The sequence below is a fragment of the Mobula birostris genome, unplaced genomic scaffold, assembly GCF_030028105.1.
Source record: "Mobula birostris isolate sMobBir1 unplaced genomic scaffold, sMobBir1.hap1 scaffold_751, whole genome shotgun sequence".
NCBI classification, from domain to species: domain Eukaryota; kingdom Metazoa; phylum Chordata; class Chondrichthyes; order Myliobatiformes; family Myliobatidae; genus Mobula; species Mobula birostris.
The window spans coordinates 42,995-55,056 of record NW_027278468.1 but is presented as its reverse complement, the minus strand read 5'-3'; the positions used below and the strand labels follow the sequence as shown (position 1 = coordinate 55,056).

General features: G+C 51.6%; 1 protein-coding gene across 4 annotated transcripts in view; it reads right to left on the bottom strand.

Annotated features, from left to right (window-relative positions):
* Positions 1 to 589: 589 nt before the first annotated feature.
* Positions 590 to 12,062, bottom strand: part of LOC140193731 (nuclear factor of activated T-cells, cytoplasmic 4-like) — a 36,366-nt gene continuing 24,893 nt past the window's right edge. The window contains exons 6-10 of one of the 4 annotated variants that reach the window (XM_072250901.1): positions 11,418 to 11,558; positions 10,411 to 10,466; positions 8,488 to 8,614; positions 3,728 to 5,203; positions 590 to 3,027 (exon numbers count right to left, since the gene is read on the bottom strand). In XM_072250901.1, coding sequence (XP_072107002.1) covers positions 2,951 to 3,027; positions 3,728 to 5,203; positions 8,488 to 8,614; positions 10,411 to 10,466; positions 11,418 to 11,558 — 1,877 coding nt within the window. In that variant the 3' untranslated portion in view covers positions 590 to 2,950. The other 3 variants (XM_072250902.1, XM_072250903.1, XM_072250900.1) reach the window with 3 other exon arrangements.

Genomic DNA, 12,062 nt, shown 5'->3' with positions numbered 1-12,062 from the left:
CCCGATCTAAATGGTCTACCCCTTATTCTTAAACTGTGGCCTCTGGTTCTGGACTACCCCAACATCGGGAACATGTTTCCTGCCTCTAGCGTGTCCAATCCCTTAATAATCTTATATGTTTCAATCAGATCCCCTCTCATCCTTCTAAATTCCAGTGTATACAACCCCAGTCGCTCCAATCTTTCAACATATGACAGTCCTGCCATCCCGGGAATTAACCTCGTGAACCTACGCTGCACTCCCTCAATAGCTAGACTGTCCTTCCTCAAATTTGGAGACCAAAACTGTACACAATATTCCAGGTGTGGTCTCACCAGGGCCCTGTACAGCCGCAAAAAGACCTCTTTGCTCCTATCAACACACATCAAAGTTGCTGGTGAACGCAGCAGGCCAGGTAGCATCTCTAGGAAGAGGTACAGTCGACGTTTCAGGCCGAGACTCTTCGTCAGGACTAACTGAAGGAAGAGTTACTCCCACTTTCAAATCCCTTACTAACTCTTCCTTCAGTTAGTTCTGACGAAGGGTCTCGGACTGAAACGTCGACTGTACCTCTTCCTAGAGATGCTGCCTGGCCTGCTGCGTTCACCAGCAACTTTGATGTGTATTGCTTGAATTTCCAGCATCTGCAGAATTCCTGTTCTTTGCTCCTATACTCAATTCCCCTTGTTATGAAGGCCAGCATGTCATTAGCTTTCTTCACTGCCTGCTGTACCTGCATGCTTACTTTCAGTGACTGATGAACAAGGACACCTAGATCTCATTGTACTTCTTCTTTTCCTAACTTGACACCATTCAGATAATAATCTGCCTTCCTGTTCTTGCCACCAAAGTGGATAACCTCACATTTATCCACATTAAACTGCATCTGCCCACTCACCCTACCTGTCCAAGTCACCCTGCATTCTCATAACATCCTCCTCACATTTCACACTGCCACCCAGTTTTGTGTCATCTGCAAATTTGCTAATGTTGCTTTTAATCCCTTCATCTAAATCATTAATATATATTGTAAATAGCAGCAGTCCCAGCACCAAGCCCTGCGGTACCCCACTAGTCACTGCCTGCCATTCTGAAAAGGACCCATTAATCTTTGTTTCCTGTCTGCCAACCAATTTTCTATCCATGTCAGAACCCTGGCCCCAATACCATTTGCTCTAATTTTGCACACTAACCTCCTATGTGGGACTTTATCAAAGGCTTTCTGAAAGTCCAGGTACACTACATCCACTGGCTTTTCCATGTCCATTTTCAGAGTTACATCCTCAAAAAATCCAAGAAGATTAGTCAAGCATGATTTCCCCCTTGTAAATCCATGCTGACTCGGACCTATCCTGCTACTGCTATCCAAATATGCCGCTATTACATCTTTTATAATTGATTCCAACATCTTCCCCACCACTGATGTCAGACTAACTGGTCTATAATTGCCTGTCTTCACTCTCCCTCCTTTCTTAAAATGTGAGATAACATTAGCTACCCTCCAATCCGCAAGAACTGATCCTGAATCTGTTGAACATTGGAAAATGATTACCAATGCATCCACGATTTCTAGAGCCACCTCCTTAAGTACCCCGGGATGCAGACCATCAGGCCCTGGGGATTAATGAACCTTCAGTCCCATCAGTCTATCCAACACCATTTTCTGCCTAATGCGAATTTCCTTCAGTTCCTCCGTTACCCTAGGTCATCTGGCCACTATTATATCTGGGAGATTGTTTGTGTCTTCCCCAGTGAAGACAGATCCAAAGTACCTGTTCAGCTCGTCTGCCATTTCCTTGTTCCCCATAATAATTTCACCCGTTTCTGTCTTCAATGGCCCAACTTTGGTCTTAACTAATTGTTTCCTCTTCACATACCTAAAGAAGCTTTTACTATCCTCCTTTATACAAACGTATTCTTGGCTAGCTTACCTTCGTACCTCATCTTTTCCCCCTGTATTGCCTTTTTAGTTATCTTCTGTTGCTCCTTAAAAGTCTCCCAATCCTCTGGCTTCCCACTCATCCTTGCTATGTTATACTTCCTCTCTTTTATTTTTATACTGTCCTTGACTTCCCTTGTCATCCACGGTCACCCCTTAGTCCCCTTAGAATCTATCTTCCTCTTTGGAATGAACTGATCCTGCACCTTCTGTATTGTTCCCAGAAATACCTGCCACTGTTTTTCCACTGTCATCTCTGCTGGGGTATCTTTCCAGTCATCTTTGGCCAGCTCCTCCCTCATGGGTCCATAGTCCCCTTCGTTCTACAGTAATACTGACACTTCCGATCTTCCTTTCTCCCTCTCAAATTATAGATTAAAACTTATCATATTATGGTCACTACCTCCTAATGGCTCCTTTACCTCCAGTTCCCTTATCAAATCTGGCTCATTACACAACACTAAATCCAGAATTGCCTTCTCCCTGGTAGGCTCTAATACAAGCTGCTCTAAGAATCCATCTCTGAGGCATTCCACAAACTCCCTTTCTTGGAGTCCAGTACCAACATGATTTTCCCAGTAGCATGTTAAAATCCCCCATAACAAGACGGGGTGAGGAAGAGGGGAAGGGGATAGGAAGGACGGGGAGGCAAGGGGAAGGAAGGAAGGAAGAGGAGGGCGGGAGGGCGAGCGAAGGAGGAAAGGGAGGGGGTAGGAGGAGGGGGCTGTGGGAAAGTTCGGGGTTTTGCGGGAGGGAGACCGTAGCTACTACGGCCAGGACGTACAACCACCTCACCCACCGGCTGCTGCGAGGCCGGCAGAGGCACTTGGGATCCCGCTATGCTGACACAATGACAGAAAAAACTCCACGTGGGTGGGGGAGGTTGGTGGTGGCGGCGAAGGAAGTTTATAGGAACGGAAAGTTCAAGGGAATGAGCCGGGATGCCTCATCACGCCAGGACCGCTTCCACCCAAAAGTCAAACCCGACGCCTCTGGCGTTCTGGAACGGATTGGCGGAGATCCCTCCCGCAGTCATGGCTCTTCCGTCCGTGCCTTTGTCCGTAAGGATTCTGGGGCGTCCGAGAGGTCCCATCCGATAATCTCGTTCACTGTGGGAATGGAAAGAAGATAGAAGATGGGAGTTCGGAACTCAGGCCGGGCAAACTCAAACACCCACCTAGCACCGTCTCGTCACACACTCCCAGGAACAGGCCGGACCCACCCTCGTCATATTTGGTCATCCATTATGGAAGGAGGGGAACATGGAGGGGGGAGGATCTCCCAGTAAGCTTACTCCCGGGGCTGACCCAGTTAGCTATCCGTGGGTCCCGGAGGCGGGAAGTGGAGTGTCCTGCCCGGGCTGACTCCCCCGGCCAGGCAATTTTCCGGGGGGACTTCCGTGCCAGAGTATTCCTGAAGAAAGAACGCATTGACTCCAAGGGTACGGTGGAGGTGTTTTGAGGCCGCGAGATGCCGCAGAGGATAAATGACATCCGAGATCAGGATAAAATTTAGTCTGTTTCTGTCACTGTATTTGTGTTTTTATACAGTCGTAGTGTAAAGTTGCAACGAATGCATTTTAAATAAAAGGGAGAAGGTCAGACACGGGGTGAGGCTTCCTCCACACCGACCCGTCACGCTCTCCCCAAGACAGGGTCAGACACAGCGTGAGGCTCTGTCCTCATCGTCCCTTCTCGCATTCCCAGGGACAGGGTCAGGCACAGGGTGGCGCTTTCTCCGCGCTATGGCTCGGCTTTGACCCCAAAAGGCAAACGATCGGGCTCTTAAAAGGGACCGCGCCCCACCTACCGTCGTCTAGCGTGATCCCCTGGATCGGGATGGCGCCGAAGGAGACCTCGCACTCCGCGATCTCTCCCTCCTCCTCCCCTGCCCCTCCCTTCTCTCCGGCGTCCCGCGGTACTCCCCGGCAGCCAGTGGTCGGGTCGCGAGATCCCGGACACCCTCGCGCCTCGATCGCGAGGGGGTGGGCGGTCGCCTGTCCGCCAGTCTCCGGAGCCCGGTGTGGAGAGTACGTGAGAGGGGAGTGGGAGACCAAGGCGGGGAGTCTTGGGTGGGACGGGCAGCGGCTTCCTGGACGCGGTTGGTCGGCTAGAGTTTGCGGCGCTTCACAGCCGTGGGTACCTGTCTGGGGACTGGTCGAGAGCGGACCCTGGCCAGGTCGCGCGAAGCCGGCGGGTACGGGACGTATTGTGCCGATCTGGGTCAGAGGGTGCCCGTGGGGGGCTCGAGTTACCAGTCTACCGGCGATGGTGTGAGCAGATGTGTGTCCTTGATGGGATCGGGCTAGCAACGGGCATTGGTGATTGGTCGCTAATGGCATCTCTTGGTTGGGTCGGCTCAACGGATGACTATGGTTGAGGTTCTCCAATCGGGGCCCAGGGTTGTGCTGGGCCTGCGGCTGGCATTGGTCACCGATAGCCATGTGGTGAGCTCGACTGGGCTGGGTCATCGGTAAGAAGGGGAGCTCAAGAGGCAATGGGTGCCCTTGGTGCTGCCGGGTTAGTGGCTGGCAGTGGTCACCAGTGACAAGTTGGTGCTCTCGGTTGGGCTGGGTCCATGGTTGGCTGTGGGTGGTGTGAACCACTCGCTGTTCTTGATTTGGCTGGGTCAATTGGTCCCCCTGGTAGGTTTGGGTTAGCAGCTGGCTTTGCTCACCAGGAGCCAATGGGTGCCTTTGGCTGGGTTGGTTCAATGGTTGACTGTGACTGGTGTGGGTCACTTGGTGAACTTGGGTCAATGGTTGGCACTGTTCACCAGTATTGATCAGGTGCTCTTGGTTGGGTTGGATCAATGGTTGACATTGGTCACTGCAACAAAAAGAGTGTCCTTGGTTGGGTTGGGTCATCTGTTGGCTCTGGTCATTGGAAGCCAATGTGAGCCCTTGGCTGGTTTGGGTCAACTGTTGGCTCTGGTCATTGTGAGCCAATGGGTGCCCTTGGTTGTGTTGGATTAATGACTTACTCTGGCTGGTCTGAGGCAATTGGTTGGGTGGGGCCAACAGTTGCCCGTAGCTAGGACAGGTGAAGGGAAGGCTAGGGTCACCTCTCCTCAGGACTTCATTGTTTTTGGCCAGGCTGGAGTGGAGAACCCTGGAGCACAGGATCCCAGAGGGTACCAGGAGGGAGCGACTCTCAGTAAGCCCCTCGGGGGACAGGAAACCTGGGAAAGGTGGGGAGTTCGGGCCAGAGGCGAGCCGGGTAGAAGGGGGGGTTGCCGAACTATGTCCCGTCTGCAGGTCCTGGGACGACTCTTCTTTGACATACACTAGAAGGCAGAGATCACAGTTTCTATGAGACACTGGTGTTGATAGCCACCCACAATCTCCACCCTCCCATCCCACATGGAGTGGAGGGGAGCTCAAGAGCATGAGCCCCTAATCACTGCGAGAAGGGGAGTGGAGAGATGGCTGGGACCCCACCTTCCACAAACAGTCCCGGCGAAGAGATCTCACCCTGTGATTTTATGGGTTTTCTCAGAATGCTCTACCAATATCATATCTCCCCTCCACCTCACAGAAATAGGCTCTTTGGCCCAACTTGTCTATGCTTCCCCCTGCATCTAAACTGAACCCATATGCCCATATTAGGATCATATTCCCCACATCTAAATGCCTCTTGGTTGTATCTGATTCCTCCACCACCTCCAGCAACATGTTGAAAATGTCATACTCTCTGTCTGAAATACATTTGCCCCTCAGCTCTCCTTTAAACCTCTATCCCCTCCCCTTAAACCTACTCCTCATGTTTGATACCCCGGCCATAGGAAAAGAGACTGAACCTGCAGTATCTCCTCTCTTTATGCCTCTTCCAGACCTCTATTAGTCACCCTTCACTCTGGGGAAACAGTCCCATCCTGTCCAGTCTCTTCTTATAACCAAACTCCACCCAGTCTTGGTAGCACCTAGGGAAATCTCCTCTGCACTCTCTTTAACACAACTACTTACTCTTCCTGTAGTGTGGTGACCGGAAATTCACACAGTGCTCCGGATGTGGTCTGACTAGTATTGTGTAAAGATCACATCCCAACTCTTGTACTCAGTGCATTGACTAATAAGACCATAAGGCATAGGAGGAGAATTAGGCCATTCAGCCCATCGAGTCTGCTCTGCCATTCCATCATAGCAGATCCTGGATCCCATTCAACTCCATACACCTGCTTTCTTGCCATATCCTTTGATGTCCTGACTGATCAGGAAACAATCAACTTCTGCCTTGAATACACGCCTGGACTTGATCTCTACTGCAATCTGAACCAGAGCATTCCACAGATTTACTACTCTCTGTCTAAAAAAAATCCTCCTTACTTCTGTTTTAAAGGATCACCTCTCAATTTTAAGACTGTGCCTTCTAGTTCTGGACACTCCCACCATAGGAAAGATCCTCTCTACATCTTATCTAGCCCTTTCACCATTCAGTAGGTTTCAATGTAATCCCCCTGCATTCTTCTAAATTCCGGTGAGTACAGGCCCAAAGCTGCCAAACGTTCCTCATATGTTAACCCCTTCATTCACAGAACAATCCTTGTGAAATTCCTCTAGACTCTCTCCAATGACAACACATCCCTTTTGAGATATGGGGCCAAAACTGTTGACAATACTCCAAGTGTGCCTGGCTAGTGTCTTATAAAGGCTCAACATTATCTCCTTGCTTTTATATTCTATTTCCCTTGAAATAAATACCAACATTGTATTTGCCTTCTTTACCACAGACTAACATGTCAATTATTTTTCTGGGAGTCTTGCACAAGGACTCCTAAGTCCCTCTGCACCTCTGATGTTTGAACCTTCTCCCCATTTAGATAGTAGTCCACACTATTGTTCCTTTTACCAAAATGCATTATCATACACTTCCCAGTACTGTATTCCACCTGATTTTTTTTTCACATTCTTTCAATTTGTCTAGGTCCTGCTACAATTGCATTACATCCTCAGCACTACCTGCCCCTTCACCCATTTCGTATCATCTGCAAACTTTGCCACAAAGCCATCAATTCCATTATCTAAATCTTTGACAAACAATGTGAAAAGTAATGATCCCAATACTGACCCCTGAGGAACACCACTAGTCACTGGCAGCCAACCAGAAAAGGCCCCTTTTATTCCCACTTGCTGCCTCCTGCCTGTCAGCCATTGCTCTATCCATGCCAGTACATTTCCCGTAATGCCATGGGATTTTATCTCATTAAGCAGCCTCGTGTGAGGCATCTTATCAAATGCCTCCTGAAAATCCAAGTAAATGACATCCACTGCCTCTCCTTTGTCCACCCTGTTTGTTACTTTCTTGAAAATTTGCCAGGCAAGATCTCCCCTTACGGAAACCATGCTGACTTTGACTTATTTTATCATTGGTCTCCAAGTACCTCGAAACCTCATCCTTAATAATAGACTCCAGCACTTTCCCAACCACTGATGATAGGCTAACTGGCCTATAATTTCCTTTCTTTTGCCTTCCTCCTTTCTCAAAGAGTGGAATGACATTTGCAGTCCACCGGGATCATGCCAGAATCAAGTGATTCTTGAAAGATCTTGACGAATGCATCTGTATCTCTTCAGCAACCTCCCTCAGGACTCTGGGGTGTAGTCCATCAGGTACAGGTGACTTATCCACCTTAAGACCTTTCAGTTTGGCTAGCACTTTTTCCTTGGAAATAGCAATGGTATTTACTCCTGCTCCCTGACACTCAGACCTCTGGCACACTGCTGCTTCCACTGTGAAGAGGGATGCAAAGTAATGAAGGCAGGCATGCCATTCGCCTTCTTCACCACTTTCAGAGAGCTATGGACCAGGACCGCTACATTGCTACCACTCTCCGTACACGTCCTACCCCTATGTGATTTCCCAATGCACATCACCTTGCATAAGTGGGGAAATGCTCTGCACAAGCGGTGACTGTGAGAAACTGCAGAGAGTTACGGGCACGTCACAGGAACCAGCTTTCCGTCCACAGACTCTGTCTACACTTCTCACAGCCTCTCTAAAGCAGCCATCATAATCAAAGACCCCTCCCCACCCCGAACAATCTCTCTCCTCCTACCTCCAGTCAGTGGGACGGGGCAGAATATACAAAAGCCTGAAAGTACATACCACCAGCTCAAGGACAGTTTCGACCTCGCAGTTTTAAGACTATCGAATGGTTCTATAGTACAATAAATTGGACTCTTGGCCTCGTAAACTAACTCATTGTGATCTTGCACCTTATTCCTTATCTGCCCTGCACGTCCCCCGCAGCTGTTACACTTCATTACCCCAACTGTGTAATGATTTGATCTGTATGAATAACATACAAGATAAGCTTTACACTGTACCTCGGCAACGTGACAATCTCCCCTTAAAACTACACCCGTCTAGTTTCCAATACCCCTCCCTCGGGGAGAGAGACCTTCTCTACCCTTTGTGCGGCTCACAGGAAGGAACTTGATTCCGAAGTGTGGATTCATTACAAGTGAGGGACTGAGGTTCCACAGAGGGCAGAGAGGACGAGGGGGGACTGGGCCTTCTCGTTTCTGGGGAGGGGGCATTCGGGGAACATGCACTTGGCAGGTAACTCACCCGGGACATAGCAAAAACTCTGGGGAGGGCTCCTCTTCCTTCTGCCATTACAGACCAGGAAACAGACGTGTGCGGTGCCGGTGAGGGACTGGTTGTGGTAAGGCGGAACCTCGGTCACGATGTTGCTCTGTAGAGGGGAAGGAGAGAGGGAATGGGGAAAGCAGCAAATCAAAGAGGAGGGGAGAGGCAGGGGAAGGGGGGAGGAGCAGAAGGGGAAAGAGAGGGGAAAGGGGGAGGCAGGAGAGAGAGAGAGAGGGAATGAGGAGCAGGGAGAGGGAATTGGAAGGAGAGGGAATGGGGAAGTAGGGAGAGGGAAAAGAGGAGAGGGAAGAGGGGAGGGGGAGGAGAGGAATAGGGAAAGAGGAGAGGGAAGAGGGGAGAGGGGAGGAGAGGAAAAGGGAAAGAGGAGAGGGAAGTGGGGAGAGGCAGAGGAGAGGAATAGGGAAAGAGGAGAGGGAAAAGGGGAGAGGGGAAGGAGAGGAATAGGGAAAGAGGAGAGGGAAGAGGGGAGAGGGGGAGGAGTGGAAAGGGGAAAGAGGAGAGGGAAGAGGGGAGAGGGGGAGTAGAGGAAGAGAGGAGGGAAGAGAGGAGGGAAGAGGGGAGGGAAGAGGGGAGGGAAGAGGGGAGGGAAGAGGGGAGGGAAGAGGGGAGGGAGAGGGGAGGGAGAGGGGAGGGAGAGGGGAGGAAGAGGGGAGGAAGAGGGGAGGAAGAGGGGAGGAAGAGGGGAGGAAGAGGGGAGGAAGAGGGGAGGAAGAGGGAAGAGGGGAGAGGGGAGGAGAGGAATAGGGAAAGAGGAGAGGGAAGAGGGGAGAGGGGGAGGAGAGGAAAGGGGAAAGAGGAGAGGGAAGTGGGGAGGGGGGACAGTTGGAAAGAGGGAGGAAAAATGGCAAGAGGTTGTGTGAGAAGGAGAGGAGGGTGCAAGCGAGGGGGGAGAGGTGGGGAGGTGGTGAGGGCAAAATGGAAGAGAGGGAGGGGGGTGAAGGGAAGAATGGGAGGGGAAGGGTGAGAGGAAAGAGTAGAGTCAGAAGGACAGAGAGTGGGGAGAGAGAAAATGAAGGAGGATGGGATGGATTATGGAAGGGTGAGGAAATGGAGGGGGGAGACAGGGAAAGGAACAGAGAAAATGACAGACAAGGGGAGAGTGTGCAAGAGAGATAGAGGGTGTACATGAAATGGAGAGGAGGGAAGGAAATTGTGAGGGAGAGGGAGAGTGGAACAAATAGGTGAGCATGACAGAGCGGACAGAAAGAGTGAAGAGCAGGGACAGGAAAACAGGAGTGAGAAAGAGGGAGAGAGACAGAGAAACAATAAGCGTTTTAAACTGGCCAGCAGAGGGAGCTGAAACACCAACGCAGAGAGAGCAGGGAGTTTTGTGCACAGAAACCCAGGAGTGGGTTGCAGGCTGACATTTTATCTAGGGGATTTAAGGGGGTATATACACAAGGACAGACTTCCAGAGTGAGTTACAGGCTGGGATTCTGCCATGCACAGTCCCAAACCCTGCCACAAAAGGAGGAGGGTTGGGCACAGGGCTAGTGACCCCATCCTTAAAATAACTCAGAACTACTGAAACGCCAACAGTAGCTCCAAAGAACTCATCCCCGAGGGAGGAAGGATCTTTGCCCAGAAGACAGAGGAAGTCGTGTGGTGAAACTGGAAGCCAGAAGGCTGATGGACCCTGGACAGGGGACTCTGGCGAGCTGCTGTTGGCAGTCGGGGTGATGGGCTTAAGAAGAATAATACTGTATATAGAGTTACAGGCTGGGATCTAATCCATCCTTTGCAGGGACGTGGGGAAGAAGGGAGAGACACCAGTCTCTCTGCGGGGTACGGGGGTTGGCTATACACTGGGCTTTCCTCATGCCGTTGCGGGACAGCCAGTCCCAGAGCTCAGTGCCAAGGGGGTGAAAGGACGACTCTTACCTCTGTGGTCTCTGCACTGTTGACCTTGGCCTCTACCTCCCAGCGCATTCGTCCATCTGTGGGGAGAAATGTGACAGTGTGTCTTTCCATCTGACACGCTCCCTCCTGCTCCCTCCAATGCTCTTCTCTCCCTCCTTCCTCTCTCCCTGTCTCTAATCCTACCACCCCATCTTCCTCTGCTCTCCCCTGTCTCCAACATCCCCCTCCTCTTCTCCTGTCTCTAATCCCCTCCTGTCCCCTTCTCCACTCGCCCACCTCTCTCCCTCTCTTGCCATCGCCCCTCCCCCAAATTGCCCTCTCCCCCTCCCCTTACACCTCCTCCCTATAAATGAGCCCATCTGAAATTCCACTGAGGGAGGTGGGAGGCGAGGGAGGAGAAAATGTGTTGAGTAAGAGGAAGAGGGAGTGAGGGGACAGGTGGACCCGAGGGAGAGAGGGTGAGAGAGAAGGTTGAGTTGGGTGAGGGGGGAGGAGAAGGAAAGGGTGAGGGGTAGAGAGTGAGGAAGGAGGGAGAGGTGAATGAGGGGGAGAGTGAAGGAGAGAGTGAGGCAGATGGTGTAGGAGGAGGAGCGTTGAGGCTGAGGGAAGGGAGGCTGTGAGAGGAGAGAATTGAGGATGAGGGGGCAGTCAGTGGTGGGTGAAGAGAACCGAGGGGGATAGAGAGAATGCCACCCACCTAACCAACCCCGCCCCCCCCCCCTGTGGTCACCCCATCCCTCCTCCTCACCTGAAATCACTACCTTCCTCCTCGAGTTAACCCCTCCCTGGGTTCACCACTCCCTCCCTGCCGCCCATCTCTCTTTATCTGGGTCACCCCATTCTTCCACAATTCCCTCCCTGTGTTCACCCCCACCCTAGGGAATCCGTGTGGTCACCTCTCCTTTCCACCCCTATTGCCCCACCCCATTGTCACCCACGTCCCCATTCTCCCAGTTATCTACCCACTGCCTTGGTCCCTCCCAGCAGATAGCCCACATCCCCCCCCAAGGTCAGTCCCCCGTCCATACCTGGCCCTTTCTCGGTGAAGATGACCCTGGAGGTAGGCAGAAAGTTGCAGCCGGTGATGACCAGCCTCTCTCCCCCCGACACTGGGCAGGACATCGTGTTGTAGCTCCCCACCTGGGGCAGCTCATGAGCCGATCGCTGAGCTGGAGGGGGAAGGTGGGGTGGGGGAGAGCAAATGAAAGGGTGCAGAGTGTGAGGGGTTGTGGCGAGAGGGCACAGTGTGGGGTGAAATGAGCAGGGCAGGGACGGAGGGCAAGTGCAGTTCAGTGTGGTGGAGGTTGGGAGGGCGATATGTTTTACTGGGGGAGAGGGGACCGTCTCTACAGACCCTCAAAGGTTTCGTCAGGAGGGTCATCCAGCACAGAAGCCGGGTTTTAAGCCCAGCATAGTCACTCCTACCCCCTCTATCTGCACTGATTCCATTTGACCTCTTTAGGATGGCATGCTTCCATGCCTTGCACTAACTAAATCCCTCTTGGTTGTATCTCTGTCAACTGCTCTGCTAGAACCTTCCAGGTATCAGTTCCTCTCTTACCCCCTCAGATTCCATTAAAACTCTTCCCTCTCCCCATAACCAACCCCCCCCCCCTTTAGATATAGACTCCTCTACCCTGGGTGAAAAAGAGCATCCAGTTTATCCAAACCCA